Below are 18967 nucleotides of genomic sequence, written 5' to 3' on the forward strand. Positions count from 1 at the left end.
TCTGGTTACTTCCACTGTTAGCAGTCCCCTAGTAAAACCTTTCTAACCTGGCTCTTTGGCCTAATAACTGCGTCCTTCTCCAATACTTGGCAAACACCGTAAAGTGCAGATTTGTATTTACTTCGACAGTGCACTAGCAGCACTGGTGAGGGCAGAGCACTTTCCTGATCCTGGGTTTGCCAATCACGCTTTTAGAGCGGCAGGAGATAGCTCACGTTTCTTTCAGTGGTCACATCAAAAATGTTAGCTATATTTTTCTCCCCCAAACAAACAAAGCACATTTATTCAAGTATTTAACCATTTGTTGGTCAGAAAAAATATTTTAAAAAGCACCAAAACTCAACAGGAGAACAGAATTAAATTTTGAAAAAGCATTTTCCTCTCTGTAGTCACCTGTCCATAAAAATCTCTCAAATAATAGTCACTTGTCCATAACAACCTCTCAAATATTATGTCTTTCTGGAAAGATAGCAAATTCCTTATGCGGAATCAAATGCCTAGAGGCTTTGCAGAGAATCTTCACGAAAAATTGGGGAAACTGTTTTTTCCACCTAGGCCACAAAGCATTAGGAGAGGTACTTACGTAATGACAGGTTTCAGAGTAGCAGCCATGTTAGTCTGTATTCGCAAAAAGAAAAAGGAGTACTTGTGGCACCTTAGAGACTAACCAATTTATTTGAGCATAAGCTTTCGTGAGCTACAGCTCACTTCATTGGATGCAGTCCACTGAACGCATCCGATGAAGTGAGCTGTAGCTCACGAAAGCTTATGCTCAAATAAATTTGTTAGTCTCTAAGGTGCCACAAGTACTCCTTTTCTCATAGCACTTAGGAGCCCTAATCATGGACCAGGGCCCCCAGTGCTAGGTGGTGTACAAACACCAAACACGAAGTGCAGCCAGGCTGTTCTGCAGCCATTATTGCAATGCATGGGCTACAACAGCAGGTGTTGCCCTGGCACTCTCCCGACAGGGATAGCATGGTACTTACCAGAGCTGTTTTTTACCACATAAAATCCTGGTTTTTACCACCCTGGGAAAAACTAGCTAGGCATTTTCTATTTTAAAAATGGTTTCATTAATGCATACCACATTACACTTAGTTTTATTTACATATTCAAACTGTGGTTACGTGAGGCAGTAGATTCAGAGATTAACATAGGGTTGTACAAATAAAAAGTAAACTGCTGTGGGTGTAATTCTAACATAGGTAATTATAACACTAAACATCAGAATGTTTGTACAGTGGAGTCGCATCTTACACGGTGGTTAGGTTCTAAAGTCAGCGCATAAGGCGAAAATCGCTTATAGTCAAAAAAGACAGAGAAATGGAAGAATGAAAGAATAAAAAAAAGGGAGAAAGACGACTTCAGCATTGTTATGTGCAAACCAGAGTGCCTCAGGATGGCCAGGAGCATTGTCTACGATCAGCAACACTTTAAAGTCAAGTCCTTTCTCTTCGAGGTACCGCTTGACCTCCGGAATGAAACGCTTGTGGAACCAATCCAGAAATAATGCTGCCATCACCCAAGCCTTTTTATTTGATCGCCAGAACACGGGCAGGAGATTTTTGTTCTTGCCTTTTAGGGCACAGGGATTTGCAGCCCTGCAGAGCAAGCCCAGCTTTATTAAATGCCCAGCCGCATTGCCACAAAACAACACAGACATACGGTCTTTAGCTGCTTTGAAACTAGGGGCTTGTCTTTCTGCTTTCAAAGTGTAAGTGCGGTTGGGCATTTTTTTTTCCAGAAAAGCCCAGTCTCGTCAGCATTAAGAACTTGTTCAGGAAGATAGAAGAAAAGGGCTATGATTTTCTTTAATTGTTCGGGGTAGGCTTTTGCTGCCTCTTCATTGGCTGATGCAGCTTCGCCAGTAGTCTGCACGTTTTTGAGGTTGAAGCGGTTCCTAAAACTGTTAAGCCAACCTTGGCTGGCTTTGAATTCCTTCTCATCAGAAGGCTGTCCCTCTTCAGTGGGAGGTTTGAATAGCGCGTAGAGGCTAAGAGCCTTTTCTCGCAACGTGTTGCCATTGATGGGCACACGTTTATGGTTCATGTCTTCCAGGCATAATTAAATGCCTTTTCAGTCTTCACTCAAGTCTTATCACGCACCTGGCTCATCACTTTAGCAGTTATTGGAGCACTTGATGCCATGGCTGGACAAATTTCTCTCTCTCGAATCTTGATGGCACAGATGCTAGATTCGTTGTGGCCATATTTACGCGCCATGTTGGAGACCGACATACCGTCTCTCAATAAGTCCAACACAGCCAGTTTTTCCTCCAGCATTGGAACAGATCGCTGTTTCTTCGGTTGAGCACCAGATGAAGTAGTTGGCTTGCATTTAGGGGGCATGTTGTATGAAAAATACGTATCTTTAAACACTAGAATCACACTCAGCACGGCGAGATGCTCACCGGATGGGTGGGGCAGCGATCGATCCAGCGGGGGTTGATTTATCGCATCTAGTCTAGACGCAATAAATCGACCCCCGAGAGCTCTCCCGTCAACTCCTGTACAGTACTCCACCACTGAGAGTTGTTATTTTTCTTTTTTTTTTGCCGAATGCGTATAGTTGAATTTGCGTAAGTTAAATGCGCGTATGATGCGACTCCACTGTATACATTTTGGTTAAGTATTTTCTTGAGGAAGGTGATACATGTTGACTTATTTCAGTTTTCAACATTACATAAACAAAAACTGAAATTATTTGATTACATTAAAACAATAATAATGCAGAGTTGTAGATTTTCAAATTCCTAAATATTTTTCAGTTAATATTCATTAGTCTATTCTCAAAGTAATTTTATTGTTCCCAGTTTAAACTAGTATTTACCAAGGCCCCACACTAAACTAGTTTTCCCTGGGAAACTCCCAACTCTGTCTCCCTATGCATTTGCTTTTGGCCAGCAGATCCACATGGTTGTGGAGCAAATAACCAGGATCCTATACTCAACGTGGCATCCGACCATATCTCCTCTCCATACTGACAAGGACAACAGGGCTATTGCTTCGCAGCAGGCAAAGAGTGCACCATTCCCACGTGCTGTTTTTCCATGGCCTGCCTGCCTTCTGCTGTTACTTTTAGCTTTGGGTGCCAGGACTTGCTGCACCATACTCTGCTAACTAATGTGGACAAATTCTTACACAGAATGATACTGTCCAATTAAATGCGTGGGGTTTTTAGGTTTATTTTTAGTTAGGACAAAGATTTTTTTAAAACTAGTAGACTGAAAGTTGTATGTTTAACTGGCATGTCTAAGGTTCCAGAAGTGTTAGACTGTAAAGACTCACATTTCATCCAGAAATACCATTATAAACAGAATATTTCATACCATGTCATGTGCTGTTGCTTAACATGTCATGTGTTATAGCTTAACTGTTGGGTAACCCTAACAGGAAGGGTTTTAACTTAGATCTTACTAGTGGTGAAGATGTTTTTTCTTTACAGGTACACTGTGAAAAGTTTATTCTGGTCCTTACTGTGTAAAATCCCACAAAGCTAGTTTTATGGCTTACCGGTCATACAATACAAAAAGACTTTTGTTTAAAGGAGAAAGAATTAGATCTGTGTTGCAGAATTACTACCAGAGCTACAAGTTCATTAAACTGCACCAGAAGGTTTAGCTAATAGTATGTGTGGTTTTTTGTTTTTTTTTTTAAATAACTTAATAATCAGCCAACCTGTAACATCCCACCTAGAGAAACAGAAACGAGAAAGTAGGTCTGATTGTGGTCATGAAAAATAATTGCTGCTTTTTATTTATTTCAGGGGTTAGCTTTATAAAAGAAAAGTTACTAAAATTCCATATAAAAACAGCAACACAAGAGAGATTTTACTGTTTTCCCACAAAGCTTAAGGAAGATTTTATTCACTTGAATCTACTCTTAAAATCCATCAAGGACATAAAATGTAATTCCTCTTCTTTCTTTTCCCCCATTTAAGAAACTCAGATCTGACACTAGTCAGCAAGTACCAAGTGCTGAATAAGCAGGCAACCTTTAGCCATCCACTCTGGTTTTACTTAAACTGGTGTGTTAAAACAAGCTCAGAAACTTCTACTATCAGGCCGAAAACTGTGATAGGAGATTAAAAGGTGTTCAGTAATTTCTAACCACTCTGAAATGGACAGATATTATACAAATCCATGTGGCTAATTTATAATTCCCCTGCCATATTAAACATACCAGAACAAAAATGTGTAATTAAAATTTGTGGCATAAATCAACAAAAGCATCAAGCCTTTTTATAAACACTGAAGTTAATTTACAGAACTCTTTTTCAAGGAAATTAGAGAGGGAAGAGACTTACTAGGTCACCTGGTCGATCCAGCCCTCTAACAATGCAGGATTGTTCCCTACAGTGTATTTTAAATTGCTTTTTCCAATCCAGTTTTAAATGTTGAATAAATGAATGTCTCTTACTAATTTGACAAAATTCTTTTACACTTCTTTTTATTTTGGGGGTTGATGCACCCTGCTTGGCTATGTAGCCTTTACTGGCACAGTAATCAAGCATCCTTATACAGCAGGTTTTCAGGAAAAACAAAATCCTTCTCAGCTAATCAAGGGCTTGTCTACATTGCGATGTTGTCAACAAAACTTTTGTCTTTCATGGGTACTTAAAAAAGCCTCCCCGTGAAAAAACAAGCACGTTTTGCCAACGCAAGTGGCAGTGTGAATGCGGCTTTGCCACTTGCGGGGCTGGAAGTATTTTGTTGGGAGAAGTGCCAACAAAATACCGATAGAGAGCGTTCACACGTGCTGAATTTTAGCGACAAGGTTGTGTCAACCTTAGTGTAGTGTAGTGTAGACTATGCCCTAGAAAGCATCAGTCCGTACTCTATGCATGTGTGTATCTCCCTCAAGCAGTAGTTACACCTCCAGGAATCTACCAAAGTCATTACTACACATAATCCAACAAAGCAATCCTTTTACATTACTGCCTCCCAGTTTCAAGTGTTCTGATTTCACATTCCCCACTAATACTCAACTGAGATGGCTAGAGCAAAAAGAGACACGTGTCCTTTACTCACCTCAATTGTCTTTGCAAAAAGAGACACGTGTCCTTTACTCACCTCAATTGTCTTTGCCCACAGTGGCGTGCTGGGAAAGTTGTGTTTGTACACTTCGTTAGCAACAGTGTTCACATCCACAGCAGCAACAACTTCTGCAGATATACAGCTTTCTGGAATTAAGAAAGGAATTTGCAAAACCATACCGGTGCTTTAAAATACACTACATGCTGTGTCGACTCAAACTTTACACAAAATGTACCACAATCACTTCATTTTATAGCCAAAGCTGCCTTTCTCCACCCACTGCACTCCAAAAAATTATTTGTAATCATTGTAACACGCACACGCACACAAACTCCATCCACCCTCTTCTTGGTCATTATTCTAGCTACATTTTTTCTAGGTAAGAACACAGGGGACATAGGGCCTTGCAGATCAACATGCCGCACCATGCAACAATTGACAGAAATACTCTAGCTACTAATCAGAGATCTTACACCCTGGAAACCAGACTTGCCACTCTTGAAGCATATTGTTTGTTAGTTTGGGAAACTGGGTTAGTAAAGTTGTCCTTGAACTTGGGTCATCTATGTTGCTATACTGCAACATCCAGAAGGGCGATTTTTAAGGTCACTGAATCACATTATTGCTTGCATTCCACCTTGGGCCCGGACTCTGCAAATGTTTTGTATGAGTGCAAGGATCCCCTGGCATAGAGCAGCTTGAAGGACAAAGACATTAGACAGCTCTTAATGTAACACCATAGCTTCTTAGATAAAAAGAGAAACGACTGACTTCTTTAAATATATTAATGAAAAAGCAGGAGACTGCAGTATAAATCTAATAATAATTATCCAAAAGGAAAAATGCAGAAAACAGACACAAAGTACACAATGAGTTTATAGAACAACAGAATAAGCCAATTCTACAAAAACTCAGATCACAAAAGATGCTGTTCAGTCTATTACTGATCATAGCACATTGCTTCCTGGTAGTAATCACATCCTCTAGAGCAGGGGAGGGCAAACTACGGCCTGTGGGCCGCATCTGGCCTGTCAGGGCTTTCAATCCGGCCCACAGGATTGCCAGCCCCATGGCATAGCGGGGCTAAGACAGGCTTCCCACCTCCCCTGGCACCGCTCCCGGAAGCGGCCGGCACCACATCCATGCAGCCCCGGCGGGGGGAGAGGGACAGAGGGCTCGGTGCGCTGCCCTCGCCTGCAGGTACCGCCACCCGCAGCTCCCACTGGCCAGGAATGGGGAACCGCAGCCAATAGGAGCTTCAGGGGTGGTACCCGCAGGTGAGGGCATTGCGCAGCAGAGCTGCCTGCCCCACCCCACCCCCCAGGAGCCACTGCTGGACATGCTGGCCACTTCTGGTAGCGGCCCGGGGCCCAGGGCAGGCAGGGAGTCTGCCTTAGCCCCACTGTGCACCACTGCCACCCCGGAGCTACTCGAGGTAAGCAGTGCTGGGTCAGAGCCTGCACCCCAACCCTCTGTCCTGAGCCCCCGCCACACCCCTCCTGCATCCCAACCCCCTGCCCTGAGCCCTCCCGCACTCCGCACCCCCTCCTGCACCTCCAACCCCCTGCCCTGAGCCTCTTGCCGCACCCCGTACCCCACACCCCTACCCCCCGCCACACCCCTCCTGCACCCCAACTCCCTGCCCTGAGCCCCCTGCCACACCCTACACCCCCCATGCACCCCAGCCCCTTGCACTCCTGCCCTGAGCTCCCTGTCACACCCATCCTGCACCCCAACCCCCCACCCTGAGCCCCCTCCTGCTCCTCTCACCCTTCCTGCACTCCAACCCCTTGCCCTGAGCCCCTTCCTGCACACCAAACCCCCTCCCACACCCCACACTCCCTCCTGCACCCCAGCCCCCTGCCCCAGCCCTACATTCATGGCCCTGCATACAATTTCCCCACCCAGATGTTCCCCTCAGGCCAAGAAGTTTGGCCACCCCCGCTCTACACTGAGCCATTTTACATAAATAAATCTTTATGTTCATCAATAGAAGCACAGGAGGCAATCATGCATGCACTTTCTACTGTAAAGTACATCAATTCCAACAGCAACTCCACAAGCCGCTTGCCATGTTATTCCAACTTCAGCATTAACAATTTTAATTTGTTTTAGTCCAAAAAGAGACAAAATAGACTTCTTTATTTTAATAACATCACTTTTCAAAACGACATGCTCTCAACCTGAGTACAACAGATGAATGATTGCTAATTATCCGTTGAGTACTGTAAATGTTCATGATACTTTACAAAACAGAGTTAAACACTTTCCATGCCCAGCAATTTCGGAGCAGGAAAGCCAAGTACAGGATTCCAATAGTGACAACTAGAGCACTGAAAATTAAAGCCTCATCTACTATATCTGATTGGTAGAGCTTTCAAGCCTCTTCCATCTTACTCACATTTCTCTGCTGTTCAGAAATATTTGAAAGGTCACAGTGTGAAACAATATATAGGAATTTTCATTCAGGCAACTCTAACATTTTCTGGTTTGCTCACTTAATTTAACCAATGACAATCTGAGCCTCATGGGAAAAAGATGAGTAGGTGAACTATGTGAACATCTATTAAAGGCTCATTTTATAGCCTCTCCTATTTTCCTTCTTGACACTGTGAACACACACCGCTACAGATGTATTACACACAGGTATGCTCATAGCAGAGCAACTGTGATGACTACACCTGGGACTATGGATCCGGTATGGTACCGCTGACATCCAGTGCGGAAAAAAAAAAGCCAGTTTAGCAAATCAACTATCTAAATTTAGAAGCGTATTTAAAATCCAATATCATGGACTTCCTACAGCACAAAAGTAAAGCCTAGGTAATGGATACAGATTTCCAGTACAGCAATGGAGATTCCTTTTGAAGACATACTGCCCCTAATTAACAGGTGCCTGCCCTGTGGGTGCCCTGTCAGGAATGGAAATTAACCATCTCCAATCATTATCCCATCAAACAAACAATAAAAGTGGCAGAAGCTGGAGGCTCTGAGAGCCACTCTTAGGTCAGTTGTTCACCCTTTTCACCACCACTATTTCCATCCCCTGAATAAAAAATTTAAAAAAAAAACAAAAAAGTAAGGGACTTCAATCAAGGGCTTTGTAGGCCCTAAAGGCTGGCCCATGGTGGTCACTTTTAACCCAAACCATAAAGGCTAATTCTGGAGGGAAAGGTATAGAAACTTTGTTCTAATTCTCCTCATCCAATACCTATTTCTCCAACTCCACAATGCTGGGATCTTACAGGATCTCATTTTCGTGCAAAGGATGGACTTCGCTTTTCTCCTATTGAGCTGAAATAGCATTAAACTCAAAAAAATTTACTAAGACTTTTCTTCTGTGTTCAGATCCCAACTTTCAGAAGTGAGTAATGTAATGGAAAGCACGGCTATTTTCTTTTTTTAGATGAGCTTTTTCAAGAGAAGGGGGGAAAACAATGCGCCTGGTATGACTACAATAGTTCTCCTGAGAGCACAGCATAGGCAGCGTGATGCCATTGCCCAGCAGAATCAAATTTGTTAGCATAATTAGTTACGTTAGCCTACTTCCCACTATATCTATATAGTCAAGTATAGAATTTTGTCTTTACAAAAAACACTGTTACCAAGGTCAGGTTTTTCTCTGGGTTTGGAGAAACAGCAAGTGTGTCTTATCTATCAGTCTTAGGTTCTTCTACAGAGATACTTCAGCATAGTTCTAAGCACCTTACGAACAACGTAAAGTACTAATAGCTTTTCTTCTATGTTACACTAAGTAAAAGAATATACGAGCGTTTCGGTTCACAAAACCTCTTGGCAAACTAAGAGCACTGCTGCTTTATATGAATTGCAGACTCTGCATTACAAGAACAGTAATTAATCAATACATACTGGGCAAGAAACTTCCTGGTGCAACCAAACTGAGGTCATCACATGAACAATAGGAAGGATAGGGTCACCTTTACCATCACATTTCCTGGGCCCCCCTTCAATCTCTGGTGTAAATCAGAGGAGTCTCTGGGCTGCTTTGACTTACTTCCAGCTGTTCATGGCCCCAAGGAACTGTTCTGGCAGCTCAGAATTGCAAGGACACAGGATAATCCCAGCCACTATCCTGCTCTACCAAGGATATCCCACAATGGGGTACCGGGGCAGAGCATTGCACAAAGCCGCTATGCCAATTCTGCGTTCCTTGGGAGTTCCTCTTACAAAAGTGGTTTCGTCAGAAGGTGGCTTTCTGGTTGCTTTACACCACCGGAACTGAACAAAGCAGCTGGAATGAACAAATTAATCTGGACCACTGTATCTAGCAAAGGAAAATCTGCATACCCAAGATCTCACCAAAAAAAAAAAAAAAAATTAAAATCATACTTCGTGAGATTTTATTAAAATCATTTAAATATTTAATCTGGATGCTAAATTTTGATGTGAATAACTCAATGGCCACCACATTTCTGTATAATTGTCTTTTTCCATCATTCAGGGCTTTTTTTCTGAAACCAAAAGAACAAACTTGCACTTTATTTTTAATTATACATTTTACTTAATTATCCAGCAATGGGCAAAAAATCTATTTACCTGTCTAGAAACATGTAATGTTTAGGCATTTCTGGCTAGGTTATAGCCAGTTAACTGAACTCCCAAGAAAAAAAACCAGCACAAATAAAGAAACATGCATTGCCCTCGAGATGTCTCTTAAAAGAATAAGTGCCAGTTTTCAAGGGCTGGCAAAGTAATTAAACTGTAGCTGTGTAGAAAACAACTTAATGTTAGGAAGACTAGGAATAAGGCATACATTTTTAACAGTGAGGGCAATTAACCACTGAACAACATGCTTAGGGACATGGTGGATTCTCCATCACTTGAAGTCTTCAAATTCAGACTAGATAGCATATCTTTTGGAAAGCTATAAATTCAAACCGCAGTTATGGGCTTATGCAGAAATTACTGTGTGAGGTCATATAGTCTGTGCTACCATAACATCATAGAAGACTAGGCTTTGAAGAGACCTCAGGAGGTCATCTAGTCCAACCCTCTGCCCAAAGCAGGCCCAACCCCAACTAAATCATCCCAGCCAGGGCTTTGTCAAGCCAGGCCTTAAAAACCTCTAAGGATGGAGATTCCACCACCTCCCTAGGTAACCCATTCCAGTGCTTCACCACCCTCCTAGTGAAATAGTTTTTCTTAATATCCAACCTAAATCTCCCCCACTGCAACTTGAGGCCATTGCTCCTTGTTCTGTCATCTGCCACCATTGAGAACAGCCTAGCTCCATCCTCTTTGGAACCCACCTTCAGGTAGTTGAAGACTGCTATCAAATCCCCCCTCACTCTTCTTTTCTGCAAACTAAATAAGCCCACTTTCCTCAGTCTCTCCTCATAAGTCATGTACCCCAGCCCCCTAATCATTTTCGTTGCCCGCTGCTAGACTCTCTCCAATTTGTCCACATTCTTTCTGTAGCGGGGAGCCCAAAACTGGACGCAGTACTCTAGATGTGGCCTCACCTGTGCCGAATAGAGGGGAATAATCACTTCCCTCGATCTGCTGGCAATGCTCCTACTAATGCAGCCCAATATGCCGTTAGCTTTCTTGGCAATAAGGGCACACTGTTGACTCATATTCAGCTTCTTGTCCACTGTAACCCCCAGGTCCTTTTCTGCAAAACTGCCGCTTAGCCAGTTGGCCCCCAGCCTGCAGCAGTGCATGGAATTCTTCCGTCCTAATTGCAGGACTCTGCACTTGTCCTTGTTGAACCTCATCAGATTTCTTTTGGCCCAATCCTCCAATTTGTCTAGGTCACTCTTGATCCTATCCCTACCCTCCAGCATATCTACCTCCCCCCCCGACTTAGTGTCATCTGTGAACTTGCTGATGGAACAATCCATCCCATCATCCGGATCATTAATGAAGATGTTGAACAAAACCAGCCCCAGGACTGATCCCTGGGGCATTCTGCTTGATACCAGCTCCCACTTATGCAGGAGGTCAGAGCTGATCCTAAATCTGGCCTTAAAATCCAAATTTTAGAGCACTCGTGTCCACTTACTGCTATGGCAAGAGGGGGAGGTAGTGACCTAAAGATGCAGAAATTCAAACAGAAGGAAGTAAAGTGGTTACCTCTGTTAGTTTTAGATTTGGAAGAGGCAATCCACAGTTTATAGATCTTTGTAAAAGCTTGAAAATAAAATTTCATTTGCTACCAAATATGTCCTTTTACACTTGACAAACCGATTCCCCTGCCATGTGTTTCTAACAGACCTTAAAATTAGCATAGATCTGTTTATATTTATTGCTGCACTCCTGCACCAGAATCATCAATGTCAGCACAGCACATGGAATATATAGCATACTGCCAAGGGCAGGGTCTGGCAGATCTGAAAACAAAGGGAATTCAGAACCAAAATAACTATCTACTATAGAAGATTATGAAAACAGATATAAAAAGAGAGAACGGTCACATTTTATGCCAGTTGAGTTTCCCTTTAGAATAAACAAAGATTTCATTTTGGTCTATTATCAACTTTTAGGTATAGATATTAGCCTGGACCATCAGTCAACATGATGCTTGATTCCTGCAAGATAATCAATTTCTTCCTTCCCATCACCACACACTCAGTATCTGTACCTGCACAGTAGAACAACAAAATGTTGATTTTTATAATTTTTAACCAACACTATTCTTCTGCCAAAGAAGCTATCTTTTAGAAATTAATGAGAAAGAGACTGCCCAGATTGACAATATGGTTTCATCTGGGGTTTTACTGGACTATATTTCTGCCTGCCAATTTTTCTTTTATTTAAATGTAACTGTTCTCAGTGATAAAACATAGATTACTTATATTGAAACTTACATTAATCACTGGGGAAAAAAATATACAACTGAACTTGTAACCTAGAAGTGGTACCTTTTAAAGTTCTTCTCTCATATTTCATGCACAAATTTTAAACATGGGTGATCCAGATAACTAGACGTTTGCATGGTACAGACTTGGAGTTGATTGTGCATGGGAAAGCTGCCTAAATTAATAAGCCATGAAAAGTTTGTTTTATTTTGGTGGGTTTTTTGGTTTGGTTTTGATTTTTGTTTGTTTGGAGGAGGGTTGCTATGGAAGAGGACTAGATGGAAAGACGACTTTTCTAAAAACAAAACATAATAATTTTCATTGCAGATGTTCTGTGGTTAAACAAATATATATGGCAGTTTTTGGTGTCTGACATCTAACTGTCAAACTCTCCTATTTCTTAACAGTGGAGAGTCTGGCCTGGAGCAGCAATCCCATTACCTTCTAATGGGAATAAATAGGATTACATTCTGCTTTCAGACACCCCGAGGTAAGGGCCCAATCCTGAAAGCCTCAACAATGTGTGCGATCCCGTTAACTTTAATAGAACCATTCACACACAGAACAGGGCCTCAATGAGGGGACTACTCCATTGGCTTCAACAGACTAACCGGACATGTCTGAGAGCACAGACTACTGCATTCTAATCCTAGATCTGTCACTGGCTCCCTTTGTGACCTTAGCTAAAGCACTTATCAAAATTATACTGTTTGCATTTCTTATGTTACTAAACATTAAAAATCTCCTTACAAAATTGTAAAGCTCTAAAACAACATACTACAAACTTCACTGTGTATACTGAAGTATCTCTATGTAAAGTATAAGCAAAGAGCTGCAGATTTTTCACCAGGAGTTTCAGGACTGATAGCTAACTTTAGTAATAAAGGATTGAACCAACGCTCATGTCTCCATTGACAACAATATACTAATGCTCTCTGTGTGCTACTGAAGTGAAAATATTGGGGAACAAGCCTAGTCTGTATAAATAAGTCACCACCATGCCACATGTATCTCCTACTATTGGATAAAAACTGTGGATATCTCAGAAACTGCTATATTGAAGTACTGTTGCCAAATGTTGATTTTTTTAGGGCTTTATTTCGTATGTTGGTTGCCATTATCTTGCAAACTCTTACACATGTACTTTAATTTCAATATGATTACTCACTCATCTTAAATACACGTGTAAGTTGTTTGCCAGATTAGAGACTAAAAAGATGCCAGGAAGCATGAGGGAAGGTATCCTTAAGCTTGATTATGGAAAATATCTATTCACCAATTACAAACACTAATAATTTTACTGAAAAACACAAGTTAATCTACCTCTAAGTTAGATGCTAATGTGGTAGGGAACCAACACTGATACTCATCTTGGCAGCATTGTAGAAATCCTTTTGCAGAACTAGTTTCTCTTGCTGCAGACTGTCACTAAGGTTTTATATACAATCTTTTCTTTTTAAAATAACAAACAGCTTCTTTTCCTCTCTTTCTTGGACAAACACATTTATTGGAATCATTATTAAAAGAAGCCAATGAGCAACTTACTCTTGATTTCTCGTGAATCCTGCTGACTATACCACACACCACTGGTGAATGCAGGATCTCTTTTCTCCCCAAACATTTGGAGGAAACTCCCATAATGCCCCACTACCAGATGGTGCTGAGAATTCTATTGTCTCCTGTCACATGACAGCAGAAGAATTCTATTAGAGAAATGTATGCCATGGTACCACTCTGTTTATAACTGTATATGCACAAGTTTGAAGCACACATGAATTCTTGCTATTATACATGAAAAAGTAATTGCAAGGAATGTTTACTTTCTTCATCTGATCTTCACATGAAAACAAACATTTGAGTCCCACTTTGCCTTTACTTTGTGCCTTTATAAGGATAAACATCATGAGTAAACTAAATCCAAATGGCTACAAGACACATCAAAAATGTGGATAAAGTAATGGAACAGAACCCCTTTTATTCATGCTTCGCAGTTATTAGTCTTAACAGGACTCAAAACAAGACTCGTCTGCAAGTGCAAAATTTGCAGAATTTTAAAGGGACATGGAAATAAGGAACCAAGGGGCAGTTTGTACTTCTCATCACACACTTCCAATAAAGAAAAATAGCCGGATCTGAAAAAAGTAATGTCAGCTGTGATGCAAATGGTATTGTACCCATTTGATATGCAAATTTCAATTGGTACTTAACCTTCAACACTATCCAGGGTCATTCAAACAAATAAGAATTCAAGCCTTCCCCTAAAGACATGAGTCGCTTCATCTGCTCTGGCTGGTACCTCTACAAAAGAATCTTAGCCATACTATTTGTATTTATTGTAATTTCTTCATTTGAAAGTAACCCCAAAAGAACGGAAATGTAAATTACTATCGACACTGACACTGCTGCAATTGTTCAGAAACTTCATCTGTGATTCTAAGCTGCAGCTGAAAGTTCTGGAAATAAATGGAACCTTTCTGGGACCAACAGCAGTGATTTAGTTCCCTCCCTCCCCTCACAAAATAAACATATCCTAGATGCAAGGGTGGTGATTTGGTCACACTCCCAACATTCTCAAGCACAAGCAGTATGCAGTGTGGTGTTAAACAATCATCATACTTTTTGCACACCTATTTGCAATACTCTCATATTTCTCCGAGGCTACATCTCAGAAAGGCTCATCTCTCATAGCTAATTTGTTGCTTTTATGCTGTGGTATTACATTTTAATTGGACCATTGGCATCTGCAGGACCTCCTGAGATTCCCACCAACTTTTAACACATTGGTATCAGTATTTGTTAATCATTGGAGGATGTTACTGGGTGTTCACAGAGTGTCTATTATTATGTTAACAACAGAACCAGATAACATCCGGGGATGATTTTTCCCATACATATAGATACCAACATGTGACAAGTGAATAATGGTGTGAATTCAGTCTGTTTTTCACGGAATCTCATGGAAAGCAAGATAAAACGTTCAGATTTTCTTCTGGAATTAAGACTATGTTAGACAGGAATACAAGAAACAAAGTATCCATCTCTTTTGCTTTCAGTTAAGATTCCAGAATCTCTAGAACTCTCAGCAAAAATACCTGTGGCCCATATTCTCTTCCAAAGACATCTTTAGGGAATGAGAGAGGTGTTTGGTCCCAAAGACAGTTATTAAGGCTTAGTTGTATCTTTAACTAGTCCTACTTTTTAGCATGTTCACATATTTTATTGTCTTGCCTTTTAGTTACTGTAACACAATTACACACAAAAATATTAAAATAAAACACAATAACCTACTTTTTGCGTGTGTTGGGCAAGACATTTTAAATACCTTGTTTTTCTCTTACATTTTATTCTGCTGGCAAGCTCCTCCAGGTGCATTCTAAAATCCTTACTGAAAGCTTTCATATTAACTGTATTTATAAACCACAAACAATGTCTAAAAAGCTCTTCTTTAAAACTATGTTCCTTCATTTTCCACCTCCTACTGTTCCGGGAACTTTAACAGGCAGGCACCTGGCAAAAGAAGAGATGAAGCTGCCTGACTTTCCAAATAACTTAAAGAAATGAAGAAAACAGATGTTACTGGCATAGAAAAAAAATGAATCCCTTTATGCCCAAGATAAGCAGTTATTCACAACAACCAAAGAAAATGGAACTGAAGGTAAGGCGGGTTCAGTCAAAAGGAAGATCTCTTAGTCTGGCATAGGAGAGTGAAGTGACAGCAAGTCTAAGGGCAGTCTACACTACCACGCTACATCAGCGCAGCTGCGCCACTTAATGCGTCTGGTGAAAATGCGCTATGCCAATGGGAGAGTGCTCTCCCATGAGCATAATTACTCCACCTCCGTGAGAGGCAGAAGCTATGTCGGCGGGAGAGCGTCTCCCGCTGACATAGTGCAGTGTTAACAGCACTTAAGCGGATTAAATTTTATTGCTCACAGGGGTGTCTTTTTCACACCCTGAGCAACGTAAGTTACATCGACTTAAGCAGTAAGGTAGACCAGCCCTAAGGATATCACCTTAATAGTCTGCAGAGCACCTGCGTTGGTGTGCCTAATACAGGTTTTAAATGTTTTTATAAACCACTTGAAGAAACCTTGGTAATACCTGGCCAGAGTATTTAAGTTGGTCCCCCTTATTAGACCTTTAGTAGTTAAAATGCTGCTTGGGAGAAAAGGGGGTGTGTCTAGGATATGTATTTAATTACAATACTTTCCTTCAGGCCAACTAGTGTTCTCCCTGAAATTCTTTTTCATAAATTCAGGTTTCAACATAATCCAATTTAATTTATGATTTGGCAGGAATCGTTCTAATATTAACTAAAATCTTTACAAATACTTCAGCCCTAATAAAGGCTAAAAATTAGGGCTGTCAATTTTTCGCAGTTAACTCACACAATTAACTAAAAAAAAATTAATGATAAAAAAATTAATTGTGATTAATCACAGATTTAACTGCACTGTTAAACAATAGAATACTAATTGAAATTTATTAAATATTTTGGATGTTTTTCTACACTTTCATATATTTTGTATTCTGTGTTGAAATCAAAGTGCATATTATTTTTGAAAATATTTGCACTGTAAAAATGATAAACAAAAGAAATAGTATTTTTCAATTCACCTCTTACAAGTACCATAATGCAATCTCTTTATTGTGAAAGTGCAACTTACAAATGTAGATTTTTTTTGTTACATAACTGCACTCAAAAACAAAACAATGTAAAATTTTAGAGCCTACAAGTCCACTCAGTCCTACTTCTTGTTCAGCCAATCGCTCAGACAAACAAGTTTGTTTACATTTACAGGAGATAATGCCGCACTCTTCTTATTTACAAAGTCACCAGAACGTGAGAACAGGCATTTGCATGGCACTTTAGTAGCGGGCATTGCAAGGTATTTACGTGCCAGATATGCTAAACGTTCGTATGCCCCTTCATGCTTTGGGCACCATTCCAGAGGGCATGCTTCCATGCTGATGACGCTTGTTTAAAAAATAATGTGTTAATTGAATTGTGACTGAACTCCATGGGGGAGAACTGTATGTCCCCTGCTGTTTTACCCGCATTCTGCCATACATTTCATGTTATAGCAGTCTTGGATGATGACCCAGGACATGTTGCTCATTTTAAGAACACTTTCACTGCAGATTTGACAAAACGCAAAGAAGGTACCAAAATGAGATTTCTAAAGATAGCTACAGCACTTGACCCAAGGTTTAAGAATCTGAAGTGCCTTCTAAAATCTTAGAGGGATGAGATGCGGAGCATGCTTTCAGAAGCTTTGTGCAGGGGGTTGGACTAAATGACCTCCTGAGGTCCCTTCCAACCCTGATATTCTATGAAGTCTTAAAAGAGAAATTCTCCAGGCTCTGTAGTTTACACATCGAACCATCAAAATAGAAAATCACCTTCTACTGGTGGCATCTGATTCATAACGAAAATGAACACATGCTGGTCCGCACTGCTTTGGATTGTTATCAAGCAGAACCCACCATCAGCATGGACGTATGTCCTCTGGAATGGTGGTTGAAGCATGAAGGGACATATTAATCTTTAGCACCTCTGGCACGTAAATACCTTGCAATGCCGACTACAAAAGTGCCATGCAAATGCCTGTTCTCACTTTCTGGTGACATTGTAAACAAGAAGAGTGCAGCATTATCTCCTGTAAATGTAAACAAACTTGTTTGTCTGAGTGATTGGCTGAACAAGAAGTAGGACTGAGTGGACTTGTAGGCTCTAAAATTTTACATTGTTTTGTTTTTGAATGCAGTTTTTTATAAATAATTCTATATTTGTAAATTCAACTTTCATGATAAAGAGATTGCACTACAGTACTTGTATTAGGTGAACTGAAAAATACTATTTCTTTTGTTTGCAGCGCAAACATTTGTAATAAAAAAATAATTATAAAGCACGCACTGTACACTTTGTATTTCTGTGTTGTAATTGAAATAAATGTATTTGAAAATGTAGAAAACATCCAAAAATATTTAAATAAAAGGTATTCTATTATTTGTTTAATCGCACGATTAATCACGGTTAATTTTTTTAATCGCTTCACAGCCCTACTAAAAATACTTCTTTTATAACTATACATCACAAGACACAGGCCATCCTAAACCAAAATCCAGTGTTGTTGTCGTTTTCCATGAAGTGAAAGCAAATATGCACACAGGTAAAACCCCAACAGGTCTCACTCACGCATGTTAAATACACTCTTTAAATTTGGGATCGGTTTTAAGGCACCCTTACAGAATTCTACTTGTCTGCAGCCCTGGAGTACGAATGTTTGCTCCGGTGGGTTGTTTGACCAGACAAGTAATATCTGTCCATATATTAACAGTAAAGAACCTAACGACCACTGCGGCAGCAGGCAACCGAGCAGATCTAGGCTTGGGCAGGACAGTCTGCAGAGCAATTTTGCCGCCCTGTTCCCCCCCGAGTTTGCAGAGCGGTTTTCGCCAAGCACAGCTCTGCAGCCGAGCAGCTCAGGCGCTCCTGGCTGCTGCTATCGGCCCCCGCGACCAGAGCCGGTCCCTTGCGCTCCTCTGCCTGCGCACCGCGCACAGCCCAACCTGCCCAGGTGCCTGCGCAAGCCCAGGGCGGGCACCGCCAGCCAGGGCCCGCCAGCGCTCCGCCTGGGACGGCACGGGCCGGGCCGAGCGGGGGCGGGAATCCCAGCGGCGGGGGGACCACGGGCGGCGAGCGGGACCGGTACCTCTCAGCGCCTGGTGCATCCCACCGATGCCGCTGTACAGCTCCAGCACGCGCACCGGCCCCATGCTCCCTCCCCACGCGCAGCACCTGGCTCTTACTGAGCCTGCGCGGGCGCTCTGCGCATCCTCAGTAACGTCTGCTGAAGTCAGTGCCCGGCCCCTCGCTCCCTCCGCTCTCACTTGCCCCCAGACTCTGCTCCCCGGGTGACAGGGAAGCGCGGGAAGGGCAGAGTCGGAGCCGGGTCACTCCGCTCCCAGGGTGACAGGGGTGGGAGCGGGGGCAGGGGCATGAGCTGCGAGCTGACAGGAGGAGAGGCGCTGCCAGACAGGGGAAGCTGGGGGTGGGGAGAGAGAACAGGAGCGGGGGCGAGCCATGGGCAGTGGCTGGCAAAGC

At 41.8% G+C, this 18967-nt stretch overlaps 1 protein-coding gene across 4 annotated transcripts in view; it reads right to left on the reverse strand.

Annotated features, from left to right (window-relative positions):
* TRDMT1 (tRNA aspartic acid methyltransferase 1) overlaps nucleotides 1-18672 on the reverse strand; it is a 40691-nt gene extending 22019 nt beyond the window's left edge. The window contains exons 1-3 of one of the 4 annotated variants that reach the window (XM_074946015.1): nucleotides 18576-18594; nucleotides 13405-13538; nucleotides 5075-5184 (exon numbers count right to left, since the gene is read on the reverse strand). In XM_074946015.1, coding sequence (XP_074802116.1) covers nucleotides 5075-5184; nucleotides 13405-13480 — 186 coding nt within the window. In that variant the 5' untranslated portion in view covers nucleotides 13481-13538; nucleotides 18576-18594. Of the gene's footprint in view, nucleotides 1-5074; nucleotides 5185-13404; nucleotides 13539-15197; nucleotides 15219-18575 lie in introns of those variants that run through there. The other 3 variants (XM_074946018.1, XM_074946016.1, XM_074946017.1) reach the window with 3 other exon arrangements.
* Between the last annotated feature and the right edge of the window lie 295 nt (nucleotides 18673-18967).

This window comes from Natator depressus, chromosome 2 (genome assembly GCF_965152275.1).
Source record: "Natator depressus isolate rNatDep1 chromosome 2, rNatDep2.hap1, whole genome shotgun sequence".
Classification (NCBI taxonomy): Eukaryota; Metazoa; Chordata; order Testudines; family Cheloniidae; genus Natator; species Natator depressus.